Here is a 25,969-nt window from a genome sequence, read left to right as displayed (position 1 = left end):
TTATGTTTTAGGGATAAAATTAGACACGGGTTCTTTGAGTATGGTAATAAATGTGGAAGTTGGCTAGCTAGGGCCTTACATCCCCGAACTGCTCTGACTCACGTGCCATCAATCAATACAGGTACTGGAAGCTCTGTACACAACCCAGTAGATATCACAGCGGAATTTCAATCCTATTATGCATCCTTATATAATTTACCAGCATCCGCTCTCTCACGAGAACCCCTTAGTGATGAAACTCGTGAATACATAACCCAATTTGGCCCTACACCTATATCTGACGAGGATACAGCCACGTTGGAAGATGATTTCACCCTCCCTGAGCTAGAGTCAGTGATCAAGAACCTGAAGAATGGGAAATCCCCAGGCCCTGATGGATTGACCTCACGGTTCTATAATATTTTCCGAGAAGATCTTACACCCCTATTGGTTGATACCTTTAATTCCATCGCACCAGATTGTCCATTTACACGACAGGCACTCCAGGCACATATCACAGTCATCCCCAAACCAGGCAGGGACCCAGCGTCATGCTCTAATTACAGGCCTATCTCCTTGCTCAACGTGGACCTCAAAATGTATGCCAAGCTTTTGGCCCTGAGGCTCCATCCCCACATTCCAGGTTGTATACACAAAGAGCAAGTAGGATTTGTACCTAGACGAGAAGCCCGAGATAATACACTTAAAACGCTAGGGCTGATAGCGAGAGCACAACAAACCAAAATCCCACTATGCCTTCTCGCTGTAGATGCTGAGAAGGCGTTTGATAGGGTGAGCTGGCGGTTCTTAGAGGAGACCCTACGCCACGTTGGCCTAGGAGACAAAATGATCTATAGGATATTAGCTCTTTATTCCTCCCCTTCAGCCTGTGTTCGTGTTAATGGACTTCTTTCTGCCCCTTTTGAGATCCGGAATGGAACACGTCAAGGGTGCCCCTTGTCCCCCTTTTTATACACCCTTGTGATGGAATCCCTGGCTAATGCTCTTCGGGCAAACCCTTCCATTTCGGGTCTCAGGCTGGGCAATAAAGAGCACAAACTGTCCCTGTTCGCAGACGACCTGCTTATTTACTTAACTTCTCCCAGGATTGGCCTGCCCTCGATTCTTCGTGAATTTGATCTTTTTGGACGCCTTAGTAACTTTAAAGTCAATGTGCAGAAATCAGAGATTTTGAACATAAACATGCCCCAACGGGAAGCAGATTCCTTAAGGGACTCTTTCTCCTTTAAGTGGACCTCCCAACATATTAAATATTTAGGAGTACATATCCCAGCCAACTTGACACATGTTTTTAAACTTAACTATCTACCTTTGCTTAGAGCTATTGAATCCAGTTTCCATAAATGGACTTCACTCCAGATTTCTTGGTTTGGGAGGATTAATGTGGTGAAAATGGACATTTTACCGCGTCTTCTATACTTGTTTCAGACGATCCCATGTAAAATCCCTTTAACCTATTTTGCTAAGATCAGGAGAATGGTATCGGTTTTTGTATGGAAAGCACCTAGAGCTAGACTAAGTTATAGCTTAATATCTCGTTCTAAAGCTCGGGGGGGCACGGGACTACCAAATTTTAGCTCATACTATAAAGCGACAATCATGAATTGTGTGCTTGATCTATGTCACAACCGCTCTACTAAACTATGGGTAGAAATTGAGCATGAAATGGCTCCACATTTAGCCACTGGAATCTTTTGGTTGTCCCCTACCTCCTTGAATTCATTATATAGTTCGCAATCCCCGATGCTTCTATATTCCTTGGCTAGGTCCTGGGCTAAATTTGCGGTTAAACTTGGCCTTATACATTCTCCTGGTCCTCTCACGACACTCACGGGTCATACAGATCTCCCCACAGGCTTGAGTCAACTCCCAGCTTTAGGAGACCATAATAGACAACCAATCAAATTAATAGACATTTATAAACAGAATGGTTTACTCCCTTTGGAGGATCTTTCCCACATTATTCCTGCAGGCCCTGGGCGTTGGCTCCTCTACTTTCAGTTGCGAAGCTTCATTAAATCCCTGATACCTGGATCGCGGTCATGTCCCCCCTTAACTGAATTTGAAAAGATGTGCACAGCGAGGTCAGCTCCTGATCATGCTATTTCTCATTTATATGCCATGTTGAACTCTGGGGAGAAAGAGGACTCTTCCACAGATACCCAGGGAACTAAACTCAAATTCATGTCTGATTGGGAATCGGAACTGGGAGCCACCTTCTCTGTAGACCAATGGTCCAGATCTCTCCTCTTCACTCACAAATTAACGGTGTCTTGTAATTTACAGGAACTCAACTATAAAATCCTTAGCAGATGGTATAGGACCCCAGTGCGATTACACCAATTTTATCCTCAGGTATCTGATGCATGTTGGAGATGTCTTAATGCAAGGGGATCCATGACTCATATTTGGTGGGACTGCCCGGGTGTAGCCCCACTGTGGCAGGAGATCTTTGACTTATATAATTTCTTGTACAAAGCGACTATTACACCCTCACCTGCGTTAGCTCTTCTATCCATGTTCTCAGGGCGGATCTCACAGATTAAGAAGGGAGCCCTCCGATTATTTATCCTAGCTATGAGACAGATAATTCCCCGTCAATGGAGGTCTACAGAGAGTCTTTTGAGAGTGACCTGGTCTAACGCCCTGGATTCACTAGTTCATATGGAAGAACTAGGCGCTAGGGACTCAGGATCTGCTACAGCCTTTTGGGGGACTTGGGACCCATGGAATCAATTTCGTACCTCCACATCTTTCCATGATTGGTTGACAACAGGTATTGTCCCCGATAATAGCTCCTAAATACTACACTAAGTAGAATCTCCTATCCTATCCTACACCCCCCCCCCCCCCCCCCTTCCTTTTGTATAAGTCTTGTTTTGGTCTGTCACGTCTTGTGATGTCTCCCCGGTCTTATGTGGTTATTAGTCTGGAAGTTAGAGAATAAATGCCGTGTAAGCTCTTCTAATTCTAGAAATTGTGTTCCGTAAGACTAATTATTGAATGTAATACTACCTCAGACTTATTGGTATGTTCAATTCTTGACCTTGCACTTTTCTGTTTTGTATACTCATTGGATGTATTTATACATTATTCAATTATATGATTTAATAAAATAATGATTGAACCGTAAATATAAATGCATATTCTTGTTATATTTTTTTTTAGCGGGGCCACGGAACGGAGCAACGGATGCGGACAGCACACGGAGCGCTGTCCGCATCTTTTGCGACCCCATTGAAGTGAATGGGTCTGCATCCGATCCACCAAAACGGCGGCTCGGACGCGGACCCAAACAACGGCTGTGTGCATGACGCCTAAGGCAGATTTGTCCAGTTCATGGGCAGCAAGAACTTTATCGCTCATCGGTCGATCACTGCGCGGTATTATGTACAATGGCGTCTACCCTCCCGTCTAATAAACCCCTGAGAGTCTCTGCAGCTAGACCTCCAATTATGAAGTAAAAGAGTATTTACGCCATCATTTTTATGATTGGATTGCCCCTTTCAATGTATGGGCGTATCAGCTAATTAACCTTGTGCTCGGATCGGCTCATGCTGAGAGGGTACCCTACCCAAGCCTATACTCCACCCCCCCAACCTAGAAGCAGCAGAGTTATGCCGGAACTGCTTATCGAAGGGTAGCCTAAAGGGGCTACCCCAATGATGAGACCTGAAAGAAGGGAGGGCTCCTGGGTGGGTTGAAATCGTTCGAACCGACAAGTGGGGGGAGGAGGGCCAGGTTTAAATAGTGAACGCCCCGCCTCCCCTCACACAAATACGGCACTCTTAATTGCCTACCACTTGTGCTCGGATCGGCTCATGCTGAGAGGGTACCCTACCCAAGCCTATACTCCACCCCCCCAACCTAGAAGCAGCAGAGTTATGCCGGAACTGCTTATCGAAGGGTAGCCTAAAGGGGCCAAAAGAACCATGCATAGGAGTTTGAAAACTAGATAACAGAAACTACAGACCAAAACTCGAAAGCCAATGATATTTCGTATAAGGATCCGGGATATTACGCATGGAACACGTGGAACTGCGACGACCCAAACGTTTGATGACATGTACTGGCACCTTATGCATGGACGCCGCTGCTGCCGTGCCCATGCGGAAGGAATGTCCTGTGATCCAGCGAGGACCGACCCCTGAACCTGTCAACTAACCTGAATGTACCTAAGAAAGGCCGCGGTGGTTAGCCGGGCATTGCCTAGTTCGAGTACAGGAGAACATGCCGCTTGGACTAAATACTACGCAGCCAAGCCTCCAAGGCCTGCACCGGACACCATCTGCTGTCCGTGGGAAAGTATCTGACCGCCACTGATTGCCCCGGCCGTGACGTCTTGGACGAGGCCAAGGTGAGGACATAGATGGACCCGCGCCGGATGAGCTGACCTTTCCGCAAGCACCCAGCCAGCGTATTGGTGCCCATGAGCTCGCCTGACCTGAGGAATCCATGGAAAGCCAGGTACAAGGCTGTTTCTGCCAGAGCGCTAACCTGCGGCCCGAACGGTTTGCCCCTGCAGTTTGCCTGTCACGGCCTGAACAAGCTACCGGTAAATGGCTGACGCCCATGTCATTTCACAACAGACATCTTGCGCAAACCCTTCAATGCCGCTTTGATCGGGTGGGCGGAGAAGAGTGACGGTAGGTCCGGATGTAGCCTGTACCAATGGTGCTGAATACCTGCCATGTATAGTTAACAATGCTATAGGACAGGTTTAATTGAGAGTGGCAAAAACCCCGACAAAGCCCAATAGGTGAGTGATAGGCCCCCGGCCAGCGGCCAGGTAGGTGTTCTTATATCTCTGAAACAGGCGCCAAGCTGTCTTGTAAGCCCTCAGAGTATTACTGGCCAAGGAATTGGCCATCAGTCTCTTAGCTATGGTGAGATGAGAGACTAGTCCCAGCGCAGCTGGGCCTGGTGAGGAATTATTTATTTATTTATTTATTTATTTATTTTTTACCTCCATGCGTGAGAGACTCTAATGGCGGAGTCCTGTGTGTAAACCTAAAGCGGAGAAGCCATGCGCGAGAGACTAATGGCGGAGCCATGCGTGAGAGACTAATGGCGGAGTCATATGTGTAAAACTAAAACGGAGAAGCTCTGCGTGAGGGACTCTAATGGCGGAGTCATATGTGTAAAACTAAAACGGAGAAGCTCTGCGTGAGGGACTCTAATGGCGGAGTCATATGTGTAAAACTAAAACGGAGAAGCCATGCGTGCGAGACTCTAATGGCGGAGTCATATGTGTAACCTAAAACGGGGAAGCCATGCGTGCGAGACTCTAATGGCGGAGTCATATGTGTAACCTAAAACAGAGAAGCCATGCGTGAGAGACTCTAATGGCGGAGTCATATGTGTAAACCTAAAACGGAGAAGCCATGCGTGAGAGATTCTAATGGCGGAGTCATATGTGCCAACCTAAAACTGAGAAGCCATGCGTGAGAGACTAATGGCGGAGTTGTAAGTGTAAAACTCACACGGAGAAGCCATGCGTGAGAGACTCTAATGGCGGAGTCATATGTGTAACCTAAAAACGGGAAAGCCATGCGTGAGAGACTCTAATGGCGGAGTCATATGTGTAAACCTAAAACGGAGAAGCCATGCGTGAGAGACTCAGATGGCGGAGTCATATGTGTAACCTAAAACGGGGAAGCCATGCATGAGACTCTAATGGCGGAGACATATGTGTGAACCTAAACGGAGAAGCCATGCGTGAGAGACTAATGGCGGAGACATATGTGTGAACCTAAATGGGGAAGCCATGCGTGAGAGACTAATGGCGGAGTCATATGTGTAACCTAAAACGGAGAAGCCATGCGTGAGAGATTCTAATGGCGGAGTCATATGTGTAAACCTAAAACGGAGCAGCCATGCGTGAGAGATTCTAATGGCGGAGTCATATGTGCCAACCTAAAACGGAGAAGCCAGGCGTGAGAGACTAATGGCGGAGTCGTATGTGTAAAACTCACACGGAGAAGCCATGCGTGAGAGACTCTAATGGCGGAGTCATATGTGTAACCTAAAACGGGGAAGCCATGCGTGAGAGACTCTAATGGCGGAGTCATATGTGTAAACCTAAAACGGAGAAGCCATGCGTGAGAGACTCTAATGGCGGAGTCATATGTGTAAACCTAAAACGGAGAAGCCATGCGTGAGAGACTCAGATGGCGGAGTCATATGTGTAAACCTAAAACGGAGAAGCCATGCGTGAGAGACTCAAAAATGTATTTTTTATATATTTTTTTTTCCACTATCAACCACTTAAGCAGCTCCCGTATGGGCACAGCTCTGAGTACGAGCATGAAGAGCATGGTATAACGCAGATCACCTGCACGGACTAACTAACATCCTGTGCCTAAATAACCCCCTTGGAACCTAATGTACGGCCGGCAGCAGGAAGCCAGCCACCGCCTATGATCTGCTCCCCCTGACCGAGCCTAGTACTCCTTCCCCTGATCCCTGCCTACCTAACGGCACGGCGGCCCATGCCAGACTTTATTGAAGATGAGGAGCCTTACCCCCCAGCCGCGTGGGGAGCTCACGCTGCTCCCTGGCAGAATGCACCAGTGCGGGGGAGCCCCCCTCCTCAGCTAGGGCCGACCCACCGCCGGCTGGACACTCGTACCACGTGGGGAGCAGCGCCACTCCCTGGCAATGTGCACCGGATCAGAGGGAGCCCTTCCTTTACCGTGGGCCCCGGCCCCCGCTGGGTTGAACAGTGTGCTGCGTGAGGAGCCTCACAGCTCCCTGGCATTGTGTGCCGGTGCGGGAGTGCCTCACCTAAGGGCTGGTTATTGTGACTGGAACCCGCTGGGAGACTGAAGCCTAACTGGACCTACCGGTGACCGTGAAGGCTGACCTCCCAGGCCGTGGCTGACCCACGTGCGTAGTTGTGACGCAACTACCCGTAGATGCCCACCCAGTGCCTGTAGTTAACGGGAGTGCGACCGAGTCTGTGGATGTGACCGACTAGCCCCTGTAGTCGTGAGGGGACCCTACATCGAGAGTAGCGGTAACGGACCATCGCCTGTAGACGTGGTAGTATTACCTCATGAGTCTGTTTACATGAGACTAATGCCTGCAGTCGTGGCTGGTCTTAATAATGAGTCTGTAGTCGTAACGGATTTGTGCCTGCAGTCGTGGCAGGGCTTTAGAGCGGGTCTGTAGTCGTGACAGACTGATGCCTGCAGTCGTGGCAGGACTTTATAACGAGTCTGTAGTCGTGACAGACTGATGCCTGCAGTCGTGGCAGGGCTTTATAACGGGTCTGTAGTCGTGACAGACTGATGCCTGCAGTCGTGGCAGGACTTTATAACGAGTCTGTAGTCGTGACAGACTGATGCCTGCAGTCGTGGCAGGGCTTTATAACGGGTCTGTAGTCGTGACAGACTGTTGCCTGCAGTCGTGGCAGGGCTTTAGAGCGGGTCTGTAGTCGTGACAGACTGATGCCTGCAGTCGTGGCAGGGCTTTATAAGGAGTCTGTAGTCGTGACAGACCTGGCAAAGCAACATTCCTATCTATACCATTATATATATATATATTTTTTATTTTATTTTATTTTTTTCCCCCCCACCAAAGGCCACGACTGTAGGCGCCACCCTGTAAGAGATGCGCCAGAGGCCTGGACATAATAGTCCACCATCCCCCGTCCCCCAAGCCTATGCAGGAGAAAAGAGGGGGTTGGCCCCCGCATACACCACCCCTGACTCACCTGGCGGCCATGACAGCCACGAACCCCACAGTATCGTAAGTTAGCCCACCACCTGTGGACCTGAATAACCAAGGACAGACGTAAGAGTGAGCGCACGCCGGCTGGGCGACCCTTCACTCATGCCACCGCTCCCTAGCTAGCCACCGGATTATTGTGACTGCGCCCGAACCAACCCCCTGACTGACCGTATGGGCTTACGGGCGGCCCGGCTGCGTGCGCAAAGTGACGTGGCCAGCCCCCCTCCTTGAAGCCCTCTTTATATTTGATCCTTGAACATATTCCAAATTTATTTAAATTTTTTTTTTTTTTTTTTTTTTTTTTTTTTTTATACTCCTGCCTTAGTACCTAGCCACTGTGCCTGAGCAGAGGAGCCCTGCACCAGGACTGCAGTACCAGTATGGGCTTGTAGGTGTCGCCCTCTATCAGCCAGGACCTGCTGGAGCGCAGCAAGCCAGTGATTCCCTTCTAGGTTAGAATTAACCATTGAAATCCTAACTTGTTATACAGTGCACATGTCTGAGTATCTGCTTATCTTGTCTTGCCTGAGTTTGGTGCAGTAAAGAAGACGAGTTTGTTCTGCAGTGGATTCCTAGACATGACTGAAAGTCACATAAGCATGTCCACCTTCACTGCCTTGCTAATTGTAATTACCAGGAGAACGTGCATCAGGATCGGCTGTGAGGGATTTGCGCTCCGCCATGTGGAACATTGCATCCCGTGCCCACCGCTATCGACTATTTGTACAGGGAAAGCCGCGGCGTATTAATCGCCTATAGGTTTCGGGTTCCGCCCCCTGATCCTGCAGCTGGACCTCCACTTACTGATTGCAGCTAATGAATAGATTCCTGTGTGAGCGGACGGCGTTTTCCTCTACAGCGGAACGAATGTTTATGTTCTGATACGGGAGTGAGTGATATATAACGCTGCGTCGTGGAGCCGACGGCCGGCGTGACCGATGCTCAGGGTATGCGAGCGGACGTCGGGACCCGTCGCTGCTGAGCCACAGGTGAGGGGTGCCTGCCTGGGGGACGCTGCATGTGGGAGCGGGGGTGCTTAGCGCAGGGCCTGGAGCGGATCGGGGTGCCGGAAGCGATCGGGAGTGCGGGCAGTCTCCAGCGCAGCTGGGGACCGGCGGCACGCTCGGCAGCCCCACATGTATACATAGCGAGACGGGTGTGCAAGCCACCCTGCCTACCTAATCACCGTAGCGACGAGCCCGACGCAGCCGATCCCCCGATCCTCCAGTGACGCATGCCCTTCTCTGGCACCAACCCACAAGCCGATTCGAAATCGTTCGAACCGACAAGTGGGGGGAGGAGGGCCAGGTTTAAATAGTGAACGCCCCGCCTCCCCTCACACAAATACGGCACTCTTAATTGCCTACCACTTAAAGGGGTTATCCGGGAAAAAGATATTGATGATCTATCCTGAGTGTGGGTCATCAATATTTTTTCCCGGATAACCCCTTTAACATTACATTCTAAGCCCCACTAGGGACGGCTTCTCAGTATACCACAGTGTCGTCACTGGTAATAAGACATTAGTAACTGGGAGAACACAATGGAGGAGAAGAATGGGAGCGATCATGAGAAGATGACACTGAACGCACAGAATGTCGTCAGTCCTTGTTCGGCCCCGGGATTGATATTCGTTTGCACGGAGTCTATCACCCAGAGCCTCCATTATCTCTTTTTAGGCGGGTTCACAGGACCCTCGGAGCAGCCATTAACGCCCTGATTGACAATAGTATACGAGGTGCTTCTATTTGACCCTGGTAATGACATTATAATGAACTGGCGCTTAGCGCCTCAGTGTAAATGAGCCGGTAATTTCCTTTACAGTCAGAGTCTTAGCTGATACTGACCCCATGTACAAGGAATGGGGGAGTGGGATTAGACAGTTCCCGGGGGCTGGGAAAGAGGTTTTCTGGGATTAGAAAAGGGGCCAGTCTCGCCCAGGGGTTGTGACTAGTATAATTGCTATTCAAGTGAATAGACGATCACCTAGCACCTGTGAATAGATGATAAATTGATATCTTGGGACAACCCCTTTAATGAGGACCCGTCCCCAATCCTGACTTGTCTGTTTTAGTACGTACTTGCATCCCCCATGTTCTGGAGGCTGGAGCATCTGTTCTTATGACTCTGTGATGTGATATTCCTTTATAATCCCTGCTAGAAGTTATGAAGGAATTACTTGAAGTTTGCACTGAAAGCCTAGCTGGGGGTTACCAGTTGGGGATGTGTCCCTGCACAGTCTAATTAGGGGTGGGCGATATAAACAATATACGATATCGTCGTCATAAAGTTATATAGATTTTAGCCATATCGCGATAGATGACCACAGAAGTGAATTAAAGAAGCTTCTCACTCACCGCTCCGTGGCCTCTCGACTCTGCACCGCGCTGCACTGGCCAGGGCCTTGCGTGCACACATCGCCAGCGCGCTTACTGACGCTGTGTGTGACGTCAGGTCCCTCCCAGTGCATGCTGGGAAGAAGACGCGGTCCGTCTCCTGCGGACTCCATCAGCCAGCCGCCCACCCTGCAGGAAAGGTAAGTATATTAGCAGGAGCCCGAATCCACCGGGGTGGATGGCTATGGCATGGGGCTGATGGCGCTGTCTGGGGGACAGGATGATAGTGGCAATGGTATGGGGCTGGGGGACAGGATGATAGTGGCAATGTCATGGGGCTGATGGCGCTGGCTGGGGGACAGGATGATAGTGGCAATGGCATGGGGCTGATGGCGCTGGCTGGGGGACATGGATGATGGAAAATGGCAATGGCATGGGGCTGATGGCGCTGGCTGGGGGACAGGATGATAGTGGCAATGGCATGGGGCTGATGGCGCTGGCTGGGGGACAGGATGATAGTGGCAATGGCATGGGGCTGATGGCAATGGCTGGGGGACAGGATGATAGTGGCAATGGCATGGGGCTGATGGCGCTGGCTGGGGGATACTTCATCTTTACATTGTTTGAAAAAAGATTTGCTACACAATACACATCTCAGGGTAATTTCGCACTAGCGTTAGTGTGATCCGGCAGGCAGTTCCGTCGTCTGAGCTGCCTGCCAGATCCGCCGATCAGTGTGACAGCTGACAGCATTTGCAGACGGATCTGGGTGCGGATCCGTCTACAAATGCATTGCAAGAACGGATCCGTCTCTCCGCTTGTCTTGCGAATGGACGGATCCGTCTTGCAGTCTTTTTCACAGTTTTCCCGGTTTGCGCATGTGCAGATCGGAAGGACGGATCCGTCCTTCAGTTGTTTTGCAATGCCGGATCCAGCACTAATGCAAGTCAATGGGAATTAATGCCGGATCCGGCATTCCGGCGACTGATCGGGCATTTTGGACGGACATAATACCGCAGCATGCTGCGGTATTATGTCCGGCCAAAACGCCTGACAGTGACTGAATGGAAGGCATACTGATGCAAACTGAACGGATTTCTATCCATTCAGAATGCATTGGGATATGCCTGATCAGTTCTTTACCGGCATAGAGCCCTTTTGACGGAACTCTATGCCGGAAAAGAATAGCGCTAGTGTGAAAGTACCCTTAGAAATTTCTTGAACAGTTTTGTAATTTGTATACACACAGAAGAAAATAATATATTGCGATATATCGTTATATCGCACATGCTTCAAATTATATTGCGATATAGATTTTAGGCCATATCGCCCAGCCCTATATCCAATCATTGCTGCCAGTGTCAGACTGTGCAGGGACACAGCCTTTACTGGTAACACCCATCTGGACCTTCATTGCAAACTGATTGCAATTCATTTGTAACTTCTAGCAGGAATAATAAAGGAATGGCACAAGCTAGAGTCATAAAAATAGAGGGCCAGAATTTATTACATAGGGACTGCAAGTAGTTACTAAAACAGACATGTCAGGAGAGGGGAAATGTCCTCTTTATAGCAAAGTCTGAAGGCGACTATACCCATTAGTGTATTGTCAGTGGAACCCACCGAGAACAGTCTGTGAGTTCACATCACCGTTATCTTTCCATTCTTCTAATCCGTCAGAACAGAAAAATAAAGAAAAAAAACTGATCCTGTAAAAAAAAAAACTGATTCTGTGCGTCAGTTAGGGCTCATACACACGAACATATGTATTTTGAGGTCTGTGCGACATCCGTATTGCATCCAGTTTTTTTTTTTGCAGATCCATTGTGACAATGCCAATCCTTGCCCACAAAACAGACAAGAATAGGACATGTTTTTTGTGGAACGGCCATGCGGCCATGCACACGGAGTCATTTCCATTTTTTTTTGCGGACCCATTGAAGTTAATGGTCCTGCTTATGGGCTGGAAAAAAAACGGAACAGACACGGCAAAAAACACCTTCGTGTGTATGAGCCTTTATGCTTATTTGCCATCCGTTTGAGCCATTTCCTTCTGAGATCAGTTATTTTACACGGAAAAAAAAAAGTCCTGCATGCATATTCCCCCGGGAAATAAACCACTTCCAGATTTTTTTCTGGAAGCGTCTTTCTCCCATCTCCCGATTCAATATACATAAGTATGAGGGAGTCGGGAGAGATAGCCGTCTGAATATGTATGGCCGCCTTTAGACATAGTCCTAAAAAATTGCTGAATGAATAGAGTGATCTAGTGTTTAATAACATTTTATCAATTTCTCACTTATTGTTATATTACACCCCCCATACACACGCACACACACCGCTCACAGTATGGACCTTGGCGATTAGCATAAGATAAATGCCAATTGTAAGTAAGTAAGGCTGGTGGTTATCAACTCTAGTCCGGCCATTAATATGCACATTTGGCTGGACTGTATGTTAATTCACATTGTAGAGGGTAGAGAATGGCTGCTAGACTCTCTGGTGCCCCTTATCTTATGGGGGAGACAATGGTTACGGATCAAACATGGCCGACCTAATTATTCCTCCTGAAGATCTGCCAGCTGCAGATATGTATGTGCGGGCTATAATTGTAATTAATATATGTTTATGTAGTTTAAATTAGCTTCACTTTAGGCTTTTTTGCATTGATTTAGCTTACATTCCATAGACGTATATATGTAGCTGTGCTGAGGTGATGGCATCTAAGACCTTCTTGTGATCTGTTGACCGGTGGAGTAGCTGTAGGGGGAGGTAGAAGTCGTACCCAAGCCCTGGTGTCTGAGGGAACCGCATAAAAGGGCATCATGAGTAACATACAGTAGGTGGGAGCCCTGTTACCGATTTTGCATTGTGGCCCAGGAGCTTCAGGTTACATTTCTGCTGTTGACCATTTGGGGGACCACCCAACATAAAGTTGGTCATTCATTAGTAGATCAGAAGCTTTATTTTTAGAAATAGTGGCTGAAGTAACTTCTCGGCTTCTATAAATTCTTCCTATGTATTGGTAATGTTATTATGATGTTTATTATCGGGGGTTTCCAGGATTTTCATATTGATGCCTATCTCAGGATAGGTCATCAATATAAGATAGGATTAGATGAGGAATACTCCCAAGGGACACTTGAGTATTCCTCATCTAATCCTTTCTGATTTTTGGTGGGGTATATCTCCAATAATTTGCATTAATGTGGTGCTCCAATACACGGAAGGTCCTTTTTTGTTACTGGCTAGGGCCTCATTAGGGCTTCCAATACAGGATCAGAGTTCCAGTCTGGGCCACCCCTTGCGGGGCTTTTTGGACCCCGTCCTTTGGACACACTTATTAGGGCGGACTAGGACAAGTAGGGAGGCATTAGGGTTAGCGGGTATTTTACACCAACAAACCCTCCCCTGACCTTCCACGTTTACATCTGTCCAGCCCACCACTAACATCTATGTTGGTATTGTAGCCATCTGTGTTCTCTCCCTACACCACGCTGAGGACACGCACGTCTTACTTGTTTGTTTGTCTGTAGGGGCCTTTTTATCTCCTATATATCATTAAAAGTAAAGTTTTATTTTAGTATACTGCCCCTTTAAGTTTTCCTTGTTGCAATTTTCGAGCAGTATTTAGGGGGGCTTCACTGCTTTCCCTGTCTGACCCTCTTCACTTGTTTTTGTAATATTATTACGCTCCAGAAATACATCCAGGCCCCTCTTGAATTCCTTTATTGTACTCACCATCACCACCTCCTCAGGCAGAGAGCTCCATAGTCTCACTGCTCTTACCGTAAAGAATCCTCTTCTATGTTTGTGTACAAACCTTCTTTTCTCCAGACACAGAGGATGTCCCCTCGTCACAGTCACAGTCCTGGGGATAAATAGATGATGGGAGAGATCTCTGTACTGCCCCCTGATATATTTATACATAGTTATTAGATCTCCCCTCAGTCGTCTTTTTTCTAAGGTGAATAACCCTAATGTTGATAATCTTTCAGGGTACTGTAGTCCACCCATTCCAGTTATTACTTTAGTTGCACTCCTCTGGACCCTCTCCAGCTCTGCTATGTCTGCCTTGTTTACAGGAGCCCAGAACTGTACACAGTACTCCATGTGTGGTCTGACTAGTGATTTGTAAAGTGGTAGGAATATGTTCTCATCACGGGCATCTATGCCCCTTCTGATGCAACCCATTATCTTATTGGCCTTGGCAGCAGCTGCCTGACACTGGTTTCTACAGCTTAGTTTGCTGTTTATTAAAATTCCTAGATCCTTTTCCATGTCAGTGTTACCGAGTGTTTTACCATTTAGTATGTACGGGTGACTTGCATTATTCCTTCCCATGTGCATAACTTTACATTTGTCAGTGTTAAACCTCATCTGCCACTTATCTGCCCAAGCCTCCAATCTATCCAGATCCCTCTGTAGCAGTATACTGTCCTCTTCAGTGTTAATTACTTTACACAGTTTAGTGTCATCTGCGAAAATTGATACTTTACTATGCAAATCTTCTACAAGATCATTAATAAATATATTGAAGAGAATAGGGCCCAATACTGACCCCTGAGGTACTCCACTAGTGACCCAATCTGAGTGTGTACCATTGATAACCACCCTCTGTTTTCTATTACTCAGCCAGTTACTTACCCATATACAGATGTTTTCTCCCAGTCCGAGCATTCTCATTTTATATACTAACCTTTTATGTGGTACAGTGTCAAATGCTTTGGAGAAGTCCAGATATACGACATCCATTGATTCGCCGCTGTCAAGTCTAGAACTTACCACCTCATAGAAACTGATTAAATTAGTTTGGCATGACCGATCCCTCATGAAGCCATGCTGATATGGCTCTAAGATAGCATCTCTCAGAAAACCTTCAATGTTAAACTTACCGGCCTATAGTTTCCAGGCTCTGTTTTTGGACCTTTTTTGAATATTGGCACCACATTTGCCATGCGCCAATCCTGTAGAACACTCCCTGTCAGTATAGAGTCCGCAAATATCAGAAATAAGGGTCTGGCTATGACATTACTTAATTCCCTTAGGATACGGGGGTGTATGCCATCGGGTCCTGGCGATTTGGGTGAAGAACTGTTGCATTTTGGGGGGCATAATAGGGGTTGGATAACCCTTTTAACCATTAAGATACCGGAGGTTTTTTAATTTTCATTTTTCTTCCCTATCTTCCTTGAGCCATAACCTTTTTATTTTTCCGTTCACATATCCACATGAGGGCTTATTTTTTGCGGTACAAGTTGTGCTTTAATATGGCATACAATATAGTGGGAAGCAGGGAAAAAATTCAAAATTTGGTGGAATTGAAAAAATAAATAAAAATTCCTCCACCGTTTTACGGGTTTTGTTCCTACGGTGTTCCCTTTGCGGCAAAACTGACCTGTGCCCTTCATTTTCTAGGTCAGTAGGACGTGTGAATGGACCCTAAAAATATCTAGGAAAACCCCTTTAAGCGGATTTGTTATCTATGATCACACACCATATGATCTGCTCAAATATAGGAAGTCAACCTGATAGCACATACTTGTGCACCTACCATGTCTGCCTCTTTTGGAGGACAGTTTCTAATTTTGATCCAAGCGAAGCACAAAACTGTCACACTGCAATACCTGTCACAACCACTAACGGCACTGTGCATGGCAAAGGATGACCACATCGTGGTTCATGGAGCACCACAGGTCCAGATCAGTTGGATTGCTAGGAGTCTGACCCCATCCAATTTGATATTGATCCCTTTTTCCCAAACATCTTCCTACTGTTATTAGATTGCCACGTAAAGGACTGAGCTGATGAATTGGAGAGCGAGGGGCCCATATACTGTTCTTGCACAGGGCCTTGTGGTGTCTGTGTCCACCTGACATAGAAACAGAGCAGAGGTCAATATACTCAGAATCTTGAGCCCACCTGCTGCGGAGGGTCCCGGCTTTGGAGTAAGGCCCCATTTCAGGTTTTGCAAAAGGGACGTTATGGGAAAAATACTAACGGTGCAAAATGGTGAGATCTTTATTAGAAAGCTAAAGAGACGAGCTGCATTAGGACACATGCTGTATATGCATTGTACATAGCGCTGTGTACGCTGACCGAGAGCCGTAGCTATTAGATCCCGTGTTATTTCTCCATTGTGCCGATGGTATGTGGGGACACCGATGAGGCTGGAGACGTCAGTGACACATGAAATCCCATTGCTGAAATAGAAGAAACTGAATTTTATTAGTTATTTTACCCATTAATATGGTGTCTTCCCTCAGCGTCCCCAATGGGGGTCACAATCTAAATTCCAACTTAACCTATCAGTATGGTTTTGGAGAAAACTGGTGTACACAGAGGAAACCCACCCGAACTTGGAGAGGACATACAATGTCCATCCTAGGACCCCAGTGCTGAAAGACAACAGTGCTAACCACTAAGCTAGGTAGAGAATAAGCAGACCCCCCCACACACAAACACACACACTCTTTATGGCTCATGCACACAAATGTGTGCCGTCCGTGCCGTGGGGAGCGCAAATTGTGGTCCCCAATGCATGGGCGCCGTCTGTGTGGCCTGTGCTGACGGATTCAGACCCATTCAACTTGACCGCAAAAAAATAGAGCCTTCCGCTCCGTATCTTACGGATTGTTGACCCATTCAAGTGAGTGGGTCCGCATCTGTGATACAGTGCCCGTATATATATCGGACCCGTGTGCACGAGCCCTTAAACTGATAACCTGTACCAATCCCTAGGGAAGAAAGGATTGTGGACTCATGGCACTTTGGGCAACTGCAGCAAGAGGATCGGGCTGCCTGATCTGGCACACGTGCTGGGCGACCAAAAAACGTTGCAAGGAGTGTTTTTTTTTGTCCGGACAAAACCCGGCAATTATGGATCCCTATAATAGATCTGTAGAATCCGGCAATACCGGATATGGTGAACTCCGACAGGTTGCTGGAGATGTGACCGTGGCCTTAGCAAGCACTGTGTCTCATTACCTTTATTTGGACATTACTGTAAGTGATGGTGACAGTGCACTGCAGATCCATTGATTTCAATGGAAACATAATTACCTTTGATTGGAGATAGGGGTATCCTTAAAGGGGTATGCCCAATACACAGAATAATTGATAACTGTTAGATTGCTGGGGGTCCCATGTCCCCCATTTGAATGGAGCTTTGGTTGAGCATAAGCACCACCGCTCCTGTTGGTGTACTGGTCTTCCAAAGATGGTGAAGCGCAGTCCCATAGAGATAAATGGAGTGACAGCTCGACCTGTTGCTACACTCATATGGTGGGATGGGTCCCCTGTTCTCAAAAACCGATCTAAGAGTTATCCCTTATTTAGTCCTATCTAACGAAATACAATGCTAAAAAAAAGCTAAAGGGATAGCCCACTCCCTAGATTCCCAAACCCCTTCCATGTAGAGCTCACAGGGCATAGGCTCATATACACACCACCCTCAACAATTTTTGTCCCATTGACATGTCTCAGTTTGCTGCCCGACCCCTGTATCCAAATACCTTGGCCATGGTACAGTGGATTGTTGGCGGTCTCTGACACCTGGGGTACACACTACTCCCTGGAGTCTCTATGTCTCCAACCTCTGCACCCCCTAAGACCATGCACCATGCCATCTAGGACAATGTAATACTACCAGTGGGGTAACTAGAACTGACTGGGCCCCACAGCAAATTTTTGAACAAAGTCCCTCTCGATCCCCTTAATGCATACCTCAGGCCAGACAAAAAAAATACTCACCTCTCCTCCTCCTGCGGGCGTCTCCGCTCTTCATGTCTAGGCATGCACTACCCTGTGTCCTGATGTCGCACAGTGTCATGTCACGGTGCGCTCCTATGCACCTGACGTCCGGTCCTGAAGCTGTGCCAGGACTTAGTGCAGAGCAGGCGCCCGGAGAAGAAGGCAAGAGAGTGGTGAGTAATACCAGTGCTAGGACTAGGAGCACCACTCACCACTCCCTGGGCCCTGAAAATAAATCCTACTTGTCCTACTAGCTATATAATATAGATCACTACTGCTATTGTATATTCCTTATGGTTGCCTTTGGGGCGTTATAATACAGGTTTATAATTGGGGCTACACACCATGCAGCAATGTCTTCTTACACAATGTACTTACGTCTGTTTTCATCTCCACTTTTCCGGGCATTAAATAGTGTTCTTCTTGAACAATTGAACTTGGAAAGTACCCCAACTTCGCTGTGTACTCCCCATATTCATCTCCTTGCACCTATTGAGTAACAGAGCGCAGCACATCATGTATTATCCGGAATTTAACCGCGTTACACAATTGAATTAGTACTTACACTTCCGAGCCAAAACAGCCGCCCACGGCCCTTTAACTTGGAAAAAACATACAGGGTCTGTCCACGTCTGATAGGGATGAAACGGCAGTCAGGGGGGGTGTAGTCTGAGAGCGCCACGGCTATAGAGATGGGATCTGCCGAGAGGAGAAGAGCGTAAAACCATCTGGTACTCTGTTTACATACAGTTGCAAGACAAAGTATGTGAACCCTTTGGAATGATATGGATTTCTGCACAAATTGGTCATAAAATGTGATCTGATCTTCATCTAAGTCACAACAATAGACAATCACAGTCTGCTTAAACTAATAACACACAAAGAATTAAATGTTACCATGTTTTTATTGAACACACCATGTAAACATTCACAGTGCAGGTGGAAAAAGTATGTGAACCCTTGGATTTAATAACTGGTTGAACCTCCTTTCCCAGCAATAACTTCAACCAAACGTTTCCTGTAGTTGCAGATCAGACGTGCACAACGGTCAGGAGTAATTCTTGACCATTCCTCTTTACAGAACTGCTTCAGTTCAGCAATATTCTTGGGATGTCTGGTGTGAATCACTTTCTCGAGATCATACCACAGCATCTCAATCGGGTTGAGGTCAGGACTCTGACTGGGCCACTCCAGAAGGCGTATTTTCTTCTGTTTAAGCCATTCAGTTTTTTATTTAGTTCTATGCTTTGGGTTGTTGTCCTGTTGCAACACCCATCTTCTGTTGAACTTCAGCTGGTGGACAGATGGCCTTAAGTTCTCCTGCAAAATGTCTTGATAAACTTGGGAATTAATTTTTCCTTTGATGATAGCAATCGATCCAGGCCCTGACACAGCAAAGCAGCCCCAAACCATGATGCCCCCACCACCATACTTCACAGTTGGGATGAGGTTTTGATGTTGGTGTGCTGTGCCTCTTTTTCTCCACACATAGTGTTGTGTGTTTCTTCCAAACAACTCAACTTTGGTTCATCTGTCCACAGAATATTTTGCCAGTACTGCTGTGGAACATCCAGGTGCTCTTGTGCAAACTGTAAACGTGCAGCAATGTTTTTTTTTGGACAGCAGTTGCTTCCTCTGTGGTATCCTCCTAATAAATCCATTCTTGTTTAGTGTTTTACGTATCTTGTTTAGTGTTTTACGTATCGTAGATTCTCTAACAGGGATGTTAGCATATGCCAGAGACTTTTGTAAGTCTTTAGCTGACACTCTAAGATTCTTCTTCACCTCATTGAGCAGTGTGCGCTGTGCTCTTGCAGTCATCTTTACAGGACGGCCACTCCTAGGGAGAGTAGCAGCAGTGCTGAACTTTCCATTTATAGACAATTTGTCTTACCGTGGACTGATGAACAGCAAGGCTTTTGGAGATATAACCCTTTCCAGCTTTATGCAAGTCAACAATTCTTAATCGTAGGTCTTCTGAGAGCTCTTTTGTGCGAGGCATCGATCACATCAGGCAATGCTTCTTGTGAAAAGCAAACCCAGAACTGCTGTGTTTGTTTTTATAGGGCAGGGCAGCTGTAACCAACACCTCCAATCTCATCTCATTGATTGGACTCCAGTTGGCTGACACCTCACTCCAATTAGCTCTTGGAAATGTCATTAGTCTAGGGGTTCACATGCTTTTTCCACCTGCACCCTAAATGTTTACATGCGTGTTCAATAAAAACATGGTAACATTTAATTCTTTGTGTGTTATTAGTTTAAGCAGACTGTGATTGTCTATTGTTGTGACTTAGGTGAAGATCAGATCACATTTTATGACCAATTTGTGCAGAAATCCATATCATTCCAAAGGGTTCACATACTTTTTCTTGCAACTGTATGTGTTTACACTTAAAGGAACACTCCATGTAAAACTGTGTAATTCCTCGTGCAGGGCCTGAAGGGGCCGAGCATGACACAGGGATTATCTTTGATGTGTTCTTTGAATGCTCCGCCCCCTCGGGCCCTATACTTGGCACAACACAGTGTATTTTTATTTTCCCATGTACACAACACCCATGTTATACCCACATAATGGCGGCTAGTGCTCCCTTTAACTGTACAGTCTGACTGTGCCCTAATAGTGCCTAAAGAGTGCCCCTTGTAAATAATACTGCCAGCAGAGTAACCCCTCAGAAGCAATACCAGAAGTGAACCCCATAAATAATACTGACAGCAAAATAACCCCTAAGAAGCAGTACCAGAAGTGAACCCCATAAATAATACTGCCAGCAGAATAACCCCTCAGAAGCAGTACCAGAAGTGAACCCCATAAATAATACTGCCATCAGAATTACCCCTCAGAAGCAGTACCAGAAGTGAACCCCATAAATAATACAGCCAGCAGAGTAACCCCTCAGAAGCAGTACCAGAAGAGTGCCCTTGTAAATAATACTACCAGCAGAGTAACCCCTCAGAAGCAGTACCAGAAGAATGCCCTTGTAAATAATACCGCCAGCAGAGTAACCCCTTATAAGCAGTACCAGAAGAGTGCCCTCGTATATAATACTGCCAGCAGAGTAACCCCTTATAAGCAGTACCAGAAGAGTGCCCTCGTAAACAATACGGCCAGCAGAGTAACCCCATAAATAATACTGCCAGCAGAGTAACCCCTCAGAAGCAATACCAGAAGAGAACCCTATAAATAGTGTTGGATGGCTTCCTCTCATAAATAATGCTACCAGCACAGGAACCCCACGTGTGCAGTACCTGAAGAGAACTCCATAAACTGACAGATTGCTTCCCATTGTAAATAATGCTACCAGCAACGTGCTCCTACATAAAGACAACTAACATACAGCTCTAGATCTCGGTCTGCCTACAACCACCCACCACTAGGGGATGCTCACAGTATATTGTTTTTACAGTTTCCATTGACATCAATGAGGTCAGTAGAAATATGTACCGCCACTTCCCCTGCAGCATTCTTAGGGCATTGTCTGTCCTCGAGAGGTGGCACAGGAACGTCTACCATAACACTAACCAGTTTTATAACATCATTAACCCGTCAGTGCTAGAAAATCCCCTTCAAATGTAACGTATGTCATTTTGTATGAACGCGTCCATGGCAACGTGTGAAATATTTGTCACCCGACTGTTTGACATGAAGGGGTGGAGTCTGACATACTTGCTTTTGTGGGGGGGAAAATATGTGTTGGGGGGATGGGAGCCTTGAGCTGCTACAATGTAGAAACCATACTGTAACAGCAAATGCAAGAAACACAAAACCGTCATGATTTTTATTAATAAAGATAATACAGGTGACGTGACCGCCGCAGACAGTGCTGGGTATTTATCTCGTCAGTCCTCTCATTGGCATATCCATCTCCCTTGTATTACAGTCGCCTTTGCTTCCCGGTCCTTCATTTATGACATCACCTTTATCAGTGCCAGTCTTCATTGGGTTTTCTTTCTTTGAACCAGCATGCTCAGGATGAACAGTGCTATAGATAACTCACAGATGTGTACGATATATGCAGGGTCGGTGTCACATGCCTCAACGGAGCTTGAAATATTTCACATTGTACCGAGTACATACCAGGACCTGCCCTTTAGATTAATGCCTCATGCACATGACTGTATCCACAAAACACGGATCCCGGCTGTGTGCATGCTGCCATTTTCTTTTTCACTTCAATAGAAGTGTCATATCTTTTTCTGCAAAATTGGACAAGAATAGGACATGTTTATCTTTTTTTGCTGGGTCACGGAACGGACATACAGATGCGGACAGTATACCGTGGTGCTGTCCGCATCTTTAGTGGCACCATTGAAATTAATGGGTCCGCATCTGCAAAAAATGCACACCAAACATACAGTCGTGTGCATAAGCCCTAAAAGGGTTTTCCAGACTCCTGATATTAATATCCGATTAGTGGGGGCCGACCCCCCCCACCGATCAGCTGTTCCCCGCAACCTCCAGTACCATAACTAGCACTGTGAATGGAACAAGCAGCACAGCTCCGTTCAACGTGTAGTGGTCGTGCTGGGTTACTGCAGCTCGGCTTCTATTCACTTCAATGGGAGCTGAGCTGCAGTAACATAGCACAGCCACTACACTTTGAACGGAGCTGTACCATTTGCTGTGCTAGTTCTAGTGCTCCAGGGAACAGCTGATCGGTGGGGGTGGGGAAGTGTCGGAACCTCACAGATCAGATATCAATGACCTATCCTGGGAATAGATCATCAATATCAGGAGCCTCAAAAACCACTTCAATGGAAGTCTGAAGACTATGGCCTCTTTCACACGGGCGTTGCGGGAAAATGTGTGGGTGCGTTGCGGGAACACCCGCGATTTTTCCGCACGAGTGCAAAACATTGTAATGAGTTTCGCACTCGCGTGAGAAAAATCGTGCGTGTTTGGTACCCAAACCCAAACTTCTTCACAGAGGTTCGGGCTTGGGATCGGTGTTCTGTAGATTGTATTATTTTCCCTTATAACATGGTTATAAGGAAAAATAATAGCATTCTGAATACAGAATGCATAGTAAAACATCGCTGGAGGGGTTAAAAAAATAATAATAATAATTAAACTCACCTTAGTCCACTTGATCGCGATGCCCGGCATCTCCTTCTGTCTTCATCTGATCTCTATGCAGCAACAGGACCTTTGGTGACATCATTCCGGTCATCACATGATCCATCACCATGGTAAAAGATCATGTGATGACCGAAGTGACGTCACCAAAGGTCCTGTAAAATGCTCACCACAGGTCCTGTTCAGCAAAGGAGACAGAAGGAGATGCCGGGCCGCGATCAAGTGGACTAAGGTGAGTTAAATTATTTATTTATTTTTAACCCCTCCAGCCCTATTTTACTATGCATTCTGTATTCAGAATGCTATTATTTCCCCTTATAACCATGTTATAAGGGGAAATAATAATGATTGGGTCTCCATCCCAATCGTCTCCTAGCAACCGTGCGTGAAAATCGCACCGCATCCGCACTTGCTTGCGGATGCTTGCGATTTTCACGCAACCCCTTTCATTTCTATGGGGCCTACGTTACGTGAAAAACACACAGAGAGGAGCATGCTGCGATTTTCACGGAACGCACAAGTGATGTGAACAGCCCCATAGAAATGAATGGGTCGGTATTCAGTGCGGGTGCAATGCGTTCACCTCCCGCATCGCATCTGAGCGGAAATCTCGCCCGTGTGAAAGGGGCCTAACAATCCCTCTAACTGGAAGGATTATTTTAGTGACCCTTGAATATCAAAATTGCACTTGTACGTCCTAGTATTTCCTAGAAGTGCAACTGATCTTAGAGATGCCAGATGTGAATGAGGCCTAGTCATAATTTCCATGGGCCGTACTGTTTTTTGGGCCAACATGATATAGGGTATCCGGTAAGAGTTCTGGTCCTGTTGGAGGGTCCAGCTTTTTTTTTTTTTTTTTAGCATCCTGGGTGGAATATACATTTGATTTTGGCCTCAAACACAACCATATCAGTTTTGCAGGCCACAAATCGCGGATCCGCAAAAGAAGGATGCAGTCTGTGTCACATTAGTATTTTTTGCAGACCCATTGTTTTCAATGGGTACGCAGTCCGCATTTTGCAGACAAGCATAGGACATGTTCTACCGTTTTGCAGAATGGATGTGGATGCGGAAAGCACATGGACGATCCGTGTGTTTTCTGCCTACGTATGTCGATTAAGCAAAAAGATTGACTATGTCCACAAAATGTGGAAATCGGTCTGCAAATAAAATCCAGACAACACATGGACTGCATCCGTAGTTTGTGGATCCGAGATTTGCGTACCGCAAAATGGAAAGGGTCCTGTGCATGGGGCCTTTGATTAATTTACGCTCTAAGACCTCATGTACACGGCCATATTAACAGCTCCATACAACCTCTGAGTTGTACAGAGCCATGACACAGCTCCCATGGAAGGATACGAGGGATCTTGGGCAACATCCCTTTCCAACTAAGCCTCGGTTCAGATCCTCACCGCGCGTTTCGGCAGGAGACTCCCGGCAGCTTCTCCTCCAGGAGTCTACTGGACCTTGAACCATCTTTTGCGCTAGAGCTAAAATTTTTGGCCGAATATATCAACGCCCACAATAGCGCTTTGTCTGAATGTGGGCGACTCCATCCATGCCTCCACCATGGTGATCTGAAGGTGTCACCTACAAGTCACCGCCTGTGTTGCTTAGTAATGGCTCACCCATATCTCGTGCCGTAAGCAGATCCAAATAATTACTCAATAGAAATTTTCTAATTCCCTAATGAATAATTATTCAGCAAATTCCGGAGTTTTGCTGGAGTTTCCCTTTAAATTCTATCACACACAAAGACTTGGTCACCACCAGGTGAAGGACGTCTTAGTTTAGATTTTCACTTTGTCATAAACATCCTTACATATTGCATGCGCAAGTAAGGGACAGTTCACATCACCGTTATTTTTCTGTTCTTCTCATCCATTAGAACAGAAAAAGAAAGAAAAAAAAAGGATCCTGTAAAATATTATTTTTTTTTAACTATTCTGTGCATCAGTTATGCACATTTGAGCAGTTTCCATCAGATCTGTTTTGTACAAGTGGTTCCTCAAGTTACAATATTAATTGGTTCCAGGACGACCACTGTATGTGGAAACCATTGTATCCTGAGGGATCACTGTATTGCATGTACGGCTTTTTTCTGTCTAAAAAAAACGGATACCAAATGTGCATAACTGACGCTCAGAATCATTTATTTTTTTTCTGTTCTTCTGATGGATCAGAACGGAAAAATAACAGTGATGTGAACTCTCCCCTATTACAACCCTCATCAGTTCGGCAGTACTTACAGCTACATTCCTCATCGGCGCAGAGCTTCCTCTCCGCAAGTTTGGGCATCTTCCGGTTGCCACCAACCAGCCCAAGCAACAAGCAGAAGACGAGTCCCAGAAGTGACGGATGCATGACTCCGCTGCTCTGCGGACGGCAGACTCTGAACATCCAGAGCTCAGTAACCTGCTTCACGTCACCTCCCCACCTTTTTTGTTTTTCCATTTCAATTAGTTGCGTGGGGGTCGGGGGCATTCCTTACACTCCTTCCTGCTGGCTTCCTATAAATTTGTGTCACTTGCGACAGTGAGGGATTAGGATTTGTACACAGGACAAAAAAAAAAAGCCCAAAATTACCGCAAAAGCAAATAGTTAAAAAAAAAATTTAAATAAAGCGGAGTTCTGATTGGTTGCCATCAGCAACAAGGCCAGTTTTTTTTTTTTTAAATCAATTTTGATAAATAAAGCCCACAAGATTGCAATCTTTGCCTTTAAATGGGATATTCTGGTTACTAAAAGTTATCCCCCATCTATTGGATAGGACAGGATAGGGGAGAAGCCCCAGCCTGATGAAGCGTCAGGTAAAGCATGTACTCTGCTGCTCCATTCATCCCTCCCAGCATGCCCTGATAGCTGCAGTTTGACATCCATGCACTAAGGGCTACTTTTTTGGGACCAGTCGTTGGACACCCACAGTTATCTCCATTTCAGTGGAGAAGGCTGTTTAAAGGGGTTGGGTCATCTCCTACATTGGGCTATGGCTCCAACATCATAACTCTTAGGCCTCTTTCACACGAGCGTGACAGATTAGGTCCGGGTGCGTTCAGTGAAACTT

General features: G+C 46.5%; 1 protein-coding gene across 1 annotated transcript; it reads right to left on the bottom strand.

Annotated features, from left to right (window-relative positions):
* Window positions 1–16,075: 16,075 nt before the first annotated feature.
* MIA (MIA SH3 domain containing) lies at window positions 16,076–25,328 on the bottom strand. Its single transcript, XM_040406183.1, has 4 exons — window positions 25,155–25,328; window positions 18,388–18,521; window positions 18,201–18,311; window positions 16,076–16,273 (listed from the first exon to the last, which is right to left on the bottom strand). The coding sequence occupies exons 1-4, from the start codon at window positions 25,303–25,305 to the stop codon at window positions 16,250–16,252; spliced, it is 420 nt and encodes a 139-aa protein (XP_040262117.1). The 5' UTR covers window positions 25,306–25,328; the 3' UTR covers window positions 16,076–16,249.
* Window positions 25,329–25,969: the final 641 nt, after the last annotated feature.

This window comes from Bufo bufo, chromosome 8 (assembly GCF_905171765.1).
Source record: "Bufo bufo chromosome 8, aBufBuf1.1, whole genome shotgun sequence".
NCBI lineage: Eukaryota > Metazoa > Chordata > Amphibia > Anura > Bufonidae > Bufo > Bufo bufo.
The sequence above is the reverse complement of the archived record's forward strand: the minus strand, read 5'-3'. Positions and strand labels throughout refer to the sequence as shown.